Here is a 6,920-nt window from a genome sequence, read left to right as displayed (position 1 = left end):
CAACCGGCATTGAAGAATCAGTGCCAGTTTGTTCCAAGAACCGGCACCGGTTCAACCCTTCTCAATCGATGATCGAGCGCGGGAAGGTATGAACTAAGTATCAATGCCGATTCTATTCTAGCCGGCATTGATGACCCGACTCGAATGATTGTTTCTGTTGTAGTGATTGGGCTTTGAGCAATTAAATCTGAATGTTTCTTCGTTTGTGGGCATGAGACCTACACGTAGGTGAGCTGGTATCCTCACATCCTACCAAACTACATTAGCCTCCGCGCACATTTATTGCTGCCCGGATCATACGCTTCAATTGGATATAATGTCACAATCATATCTTTCCCCAGCAGAGTAGCTAGCTAGTCGCTATATTTAGCAAGATCCAACGTTCAGACGTCTATCTAGCAACGTTCAATCGTCGAAGGATGGAAAACCATGGCGCTGTCGCCGCCGGCGGCAACGCAGAGGCAGAGGAGACGTCGTTCATGACCGCGCAGGAGCTCATAACCACGCACATCGTCTCCATGACCCTGAAGGCGGCGATGGAGCTCGGCCTCATTGACGCGCTCGCGGAGGCGCCCGCAGGCCGCGCGCTTACGGCGGGCGAGCTGGTCGCGCGGCTGCGTCTGCGTCTGCCGCAAACAACGCCGATCGATCAGATGGCGGCCGCGGTGGACCGGATGCTGCGGTTCCTCGTGTGCCACGGCGTGGTGAGGTGCGCCACGGAGGAGGAGGATGAGGGAGCGGGGCCGGGCGGCGCGGCGGTCCGGCGGTACGCGCCGGCGCCGGTATGCCGGTGGCTCTCCAGCAACCAAGGCGAGGGGACGCTGGCTCCCCTGGCGATGTTCGGGTTCAAGAACGCTATCCTGATGCCCTGGTACTAGTATATACACTAACCTGTCCTTGACGTTGTCCGTACTTGTCCTTAACCGCATGGATCGCATCCTCTTTGGACTGATCTTGTCCGTACTTGATGGGTTCCAACTGTTTTAACTTTTAATATCAAAGAGGCATAAAGATTAATCGTGTTTATCGTCCTTGATAAATGAGTTACTTCAACCCCATCCACTAATTAATTTTCTGGTTTTTCCAGTGGCATTGATGCTCCTATGCATGCTTAACTAGTTTAGGCCCAGTTTAGAACAAATGAATTTTTCAATAATTTCCACGTGATTAAATTGTTTCATGTGAAATTCTAGTAAAACTCATGTGAGAGTTCCAAATTTAACAAGCCCTTAATAAGTTTTGTATCTGAACCAGCATGCTGAAAATTGACCTTGGTCCAGTCCTAACATGATTAAACTCCCAAAAAGAAAAAAAATAAGCACCTGATCAATCGCATATCAAAGCTAGGCACCATTTGGCGGAGGCGGTGCTGGAGGGCGGGGTCGCCTTCGAAATGGCCCACGGGATGCCGGCTTTCGAGCACATGGGGAAGAACCCTCAGCTGAACGCACTATACAACCAGGCCATGTCCCGGCTGTCAGCGCTCGTCTGTGACAAGCTGCTCGAGCGCTTCACCGGGTTCGACGGTATCGGCGTCCTCGTCGACGTCGGCGGCGGCGTCGGCACCGTTCTGGGGATGATTACCTCCTGGTACAAGCACATCAAGGGCATCAACTTCGACCTTCCTTTCGTCGTCAGCCAGGCAAAACCAATACCAGGTTGGTCCGTTTTAGTAGGAACAGTTAATGTCTTGTGCGACCTTCCGGTTTTAAATTCCTAGTGCGCACTGTTACGTGATGACTCAGTTAGTGGTGAATGTTTTTTTTACAAGGACGATGCACGAGCGCACACACCACCATGTACACATGCATTGTACACCTACAAGTGCCCTCTGTATCACACGCTAAAAAAATAAACACGGAAACCATTTGTATGTGTATAAATCATGGATGAGTTCGAGGAATATACATTAGGGTTATGGATTGCACATAGATCTAAGCTAAGGCTGTGTTTGGTTGGCCGTCCAGGACCGATCCTGCATAAGACTGTCGAGTGGCAGAACTAGAATTTTTGTGTTGGGTGTGCACTCTAAAATTTTATAAGACTGTAAATTCAATATTTGAGTATAAAATTTACCAAAAATAGAATATAAATATATTAAAAAGGTATTATAACATCGTAAGTGCAATAAATAAATTTGAAATTTAAAAAACAAGATAAATAGTTCAAATATAAAATAAAGTATTACAAAGATTCATGTTAAAGGTACACTGAAAATGACATCGTTCCCTCGTCAGCACCATCTTGGATGGCATTGTTTCCCTCATTAGCATCTCTTAACCACTGAAAATGTGACCGAAGCAGGGAGCAAGGCGCACAAATTATATGGTCCACGTCGCGACAACGTTTGCATCAGCCATGATGTGATATTTGAAGAGAACAAGAGCTGGAATTGGAGTTAACCAGATGCATGTGGCCATTATACGATGTGATTTCGTAACATTCATCTGATGATGAAATAAGCAGCAAATTTCCCGGTCCGTCTTTATTTCACCCTACGGGCCGTCAATTCCTTCCCGCCGGCCCACGCAAGTTATTGACTGTTTCTCGCTGTCAGCCCGCGCGCATTCTCACCAGCCTAGGCACATCCTCGACGGTTTCCTCCCCCGGCCCAGCATGCACCTCTCTTTTATTTTCTCTCTCTGCAGCGCAGGACCAGGCACCAGTCTCATCTTCAACCTCCAGTCGTTGTTCTCCTAGAAACCGAAACAAACCAAATCCAAAATCCCCCAAAATCCAGGACAGGACTACTGGACCACCCCTTGCTCCGCCTATGCCGTCCAAGACCTAGCCTGGTACACGCGTTTGGATGCCTGAACCATCCCATGTTCAGATGAGACTTGGTACAGATTCTCAGTATGTTCTGTGCAGATCCTGAACCATACGGTACGTGAAAATCAAGCAGTCCACCACGGACTAAAACCTGTGTGTGAACAGTTAGGCGCGTGTGAACAGTATTCACCAAAATCCATAGTATCACATTTAGTCTTCGGTTGATAAAAATTTTAAAATTTTTTTACGTGTTTTATAATCTATGTGTAACCTATTTTAATTAGATTCATCTAAAAAGCCTGTGTATAATTAAAACTAAAATTCTAAAAAAAGACTACTTTTATAACTTCTAACAATTATTAGGATCTCAAATAAATTCTCAAAAATCTGAAAAAATTCACTAATATTTTTCTTATGTGACGAACTAATTTTTAAAATTATTTTCATGCCTTAGTTATATGGTGAAAAAGTAATTTTCTTTGTAATACTTTATTTATATATTTTTTTATTATCCTATACACCTCATCCAAGCAACCAAACAGAATCTTGTACCAAATTGTCTCATTTCATACAATCAACCAAACATATTTCTGTACCATCACATACATCTAAACAAACAATCTACTTATACTGTCTCATCCAGAACCATCCTGTCCAGCCACATCTCATCCAGAGCGATCCCATTGCATTAAACTTGTTCAACCAACCAAACGCTACTTAAGTGGAGAGCTAGCTACCTGCTACATGGTAGGAGTACTAATGTATTTACCATGTTTTTCTGATTCTTGTGTGTTTTTTTAGTTCTTGTGTTGTTTATTCCTATATTCCAAATGCAGGACTATCTATCTCTTTGTATTTTTCATTCATCTTTTATTTTGTTTCGCCATTGCATTCATATTCCTTTAATTTCTCACACTTCCTACAATTCAGACGGCTGAGATTTTAGCCGTCGTGAACACGGGCACTGGTGAGGTTCCCGGTAGGGGATTTGATTCGGGGGAGGGGGTTCTTCGTCATCAGTTTTAGAGGAGGCTTTGAGAGAGGTAGGTCGGCTCGACGGAGGAGGCGGGCATAGGAGCAGGGCGGCGGGGCGCCACCGGCAGTGGGCGACGGAGGACAACAAGTGGGCTAAGATGGGGCAAGAGAGCGCAAATCGATCGGGTTAGCGCGGTGAGGTGGCGGGCGCAGATCCGATAGCAGAAACACCGTCGGAGACGACGGGGGCTAGAGGGAGGCGAGGGCGCGACGAGCGGGACGGGTGCAGGCGGGAGCTAGAAAACAGCTATGAGCTGTTGGATTTCCATCTAACGGCTCACAGTCCGGCATCTAATGGCTCACAGCCATCGTCTAAGTGATTTTGCAAAACATGCTTATGAATAATAGCATTTGCCTTAATTTCTATATTTTTCTTCCTCGTGTCGTTGCGTGCAGGCGTGGAACACGTAGGCGGGAACATGCTCGACTATGTCCCGGCCGGCGACGCCGTCTTTATGAAGGTACGTACGTACCTTTGCTATCTCTTCCCTTGTGGCAAGCACATGCATATATGTGAACCTGGCGCGTACATACACATACATCGTCTGCAACTCAGCATGTACGCGCGCGTGCAGTCGGTGCTGCACCTGCTGAGCGACGAGGACTGCGTGAAGCTGCTCAAGAACTGCCACCGGGCGATCCCGGACAACGGTAAGGTGATCGCCATGGAGGTGGTCCTGCCGGCGACCCCGGCTGAGACGCAGGCTGGGCGCTTCCCGTTCCTCTTCGACATGATCTGCCTGCTCAACAGCCTAAAGGGAGGGAAGGAGAGGACGGAGCGGGAGTTGACCATGCTCGCCAGGGACGCCGGCTTCCACGGCGCCGTCCGGTCCACCGTCGTCTTCGGGGGTTACTGGGCGCTCGAGTTCACCAAGTAGCAGCCAGCGCGCCACCTAGCTGCACGTACGCATGGATGCTATCTACTTTCTCGACAGGTTCATTTGTGAGGTTGCTAGTGTCTACATGTATGCATGTATCCCATTGAATAAGCTAGCCAAGCGGCCGGCCGACATGTATATGTATGTACGTGTTTATTCACAAGATTTGTCCAATTCATTGTTCGAATAATAGCACTTTTAGATTTAATTTAATTTAATTTCTAAATATAATATAAACAGGAACAGACGCAAACAACCAGCTCCGACTAGCTTCCCGACAAGGTGTATGTAGTCAGGAGCTAGTCAGGACTAGATCCGACACGAGAATCCTTCTCCGACGAGTCATGACTAGATCCGACTAGCTTTCCGATAAGGATTCTGATAAGTTCTGACAAGGTATATAATAGATCACAGTGTACGTACCTAATGGCAGCATGAAATGTAGAGGCCCCTATGATGTCGATGTAGTAGACGATAAAGTAGAGGTGGCAGCTCGCGATGATATAGAGGAAGAAGATAGTGAGCAGTCACAACGAGCGCTTCCCAAAAACCTTATTCGCCCTCTCCCGATGCAGGATCTCAAAAGTGACGGGTTCTAGAGACCTGCTCTCCTGTTCGTTGGTATACGTCGACGTAACGGGATCAAGTAGACTACGTACGACTGCGCAGCAGAGAGAAAATACGCAAAACCCTAATTGCATATATACTTTGTGGCGGTGGATGGCAGATATATAAAGAGAAAGAATCACGCGGTTGAGACGCTCCATGATCGGACTCTATTACGTGCCACAATCGAATTCTTAACCGACACAATTTTCATCTATTTATCTGTTTGCCCACACAACAAAAAGAATAAAACTGCAAAAGGAGATCGCACCTGCGCAAGCAACTGAACCTAATTTCGGTGCACCATTCACGCTGGTGCCGTTTGCCCGCGCCCTCCCCCTCAGCCCTGGCCTCGGCCTGGCGAGGCGAGGCGAGCGCACGCGCGTGTTCTCCTAGTCCGCTCATCCACAAAAGCTAAGTGGGTGTCACATCCAGTTTTAACAGACAAAACTAGATGCGGCTTATGTGCGCCCAGGATATTTAACACACATAAGGACGTTACAGGTGAAGTAACAAAAGTAATACTTTTATAGAATAAACATTTAACTCTTATATCAAGTAACATATATTGTCTTCTATGTAGATATCTACAGCGGAACAGAAGTATTGGTGCCCAACAACACCGCAAGCAATCGACCGAGAAACACACGCGTAGGATGGCACAACCTCGTCTTGATAATATTCAACACCTTCACTCACTAAGCAGCACTACACATGTCGCATGATATAGGAAAAATAGCAAGGGTTATCACATGCCGTACTCAGCAAGCGTACAGGAGAATAATGATATGCAAGTTTATAACAATGACACGCTAACTCAATGGTTTATTTGCATAAATGCTAGTAAAGAAAACAATGTAAATTCAAAATTTTGATCAATTATTAAGTTAGGGTAACTCAATTAACCCAAGCATTAAGCAACACCTAAGATTAACCACCTTGCAAACTATAGCCATCTCATACCAATGGTACCACCATATTATAACTACAACCATATCCATAACCATCTAATCATGTGAGGATCCAAGTCTCTCATGACCGTGAGCACAGCTGATATATCAGATTTTACACTCTGCAGAGGTTGTCCAACTTTACCCACGAGACGTGATTTCATCACCCGCAAGCAGGTGACTAAAGTCTCCATTCTGCCAGTGCTGATCAGGCACATTTCACACTACCTAAGGTGTGCGGCCAGGAGATCACTGCAAGGCCGTTACAAAGTGTTCTCCAGTATGTGTATACCCGCTGAGGTTTCACAGCCAAGTTTTACGGAACAGACGCATCTTTCCTACCTAGAAGCCCCCTCTTGCGCCAGATAGTTCTGGGGATCCTCAATCCCTTCCACTAACGTCCACTACCACTAACCAAAGGGTTCTGGCTCAAATCCATCCCCACACGTCCACTCCAACTATTTGGCACACACAATCTGGAATCCACTAATTAATAAGTCAGACTCTCCCATAAGGGCTCGTGGTTGGTATGATACTTCTTGAGTTATCGCTCCACGAACCGGTCCTTACATAGGCTACTTGAGCAAAGACTAAATCAACAACATAACTATGATCATCCTTAAAAACACCTCTTTGGTCAAGGCCTAAGGTTCTATGTTTCTATACCATTAACATATTA

At 46.3% G+C, this 6,920-nt stretch overlaps 1 protein-coding gene across 1 annotated transcript; it reads left to right on the top strand.

The window, feature by feature from the left end:
• The first annotated feature begins 316 nt into the window (after positions 1-316).
• LOC133890871 (probable inactive methyltransferase Os04g0175900) lies at positions 317-4,898 on the top strand. The gene is made up of 4 exons (XM_062331492.1): positions 317-871; positions 1,348-1,658; positions 4,204-4,268; positions 4,383-4,898. Exons 1-4 carry the CDS (start codon positions 420-422, stop codon positions 4,683-4,685), a joined length of 1,131 nt encoding a protein of 376 aa, XP_062187476.1. The 5' UTR covers positions 317-419; the 3' UTR covers positions 4,686-4,898.
• The last annotated feature ends 2,022 nt before the right edge of the window (positions 4,899-6,920 follow it).

The sequence above is a fragment of the Phragmites australis genome, chromosome 14 (genome assembly GCF_958298935.1).
Source record: "Phragmites australis chromosome 14, lpPhrAust1.1, whole genome shotgun sequence".
Classification (NCBI taxonomy): Eukaryota; Viridiplantae; Streptophyta; class Magnoliopsida; order Poales; family Poaceae; genus Phragmites; species Phragmites australis.
Note: the sequence above shows the minus strand (reverse complement) of the source record. Positions and strands in the feature narration are given on the sequence as shown.

What these genes read in the sequence shown, in the direction of transcription:
- LOC133890871 (XM_062331492.1), top strand. Translation starts at nt 420, where the DNA reads ATGGAAAACCATGGCGCTGTCGCCGCCGGCGGCAACGCAGAGGCAGAG. An exon ending in CCAGGCAAAACCAATACCAG is followed by an intron (nt 1,659 to 4,203) that starts GTTGGTCCGTTT and finishes CGTTGCGTGCAG; the next exon opens with GCGTGGAACACGTAGGCGGG. An exon ending in GCGACGCCGTCTTTATGAAG is followed by an intron (nt 4,269 to 4,382) that starts GTACGTACGTAC and finishes GCGCGCGTGCAG; the next exon opens with TCGGTGCTGCACCTGCTGAG.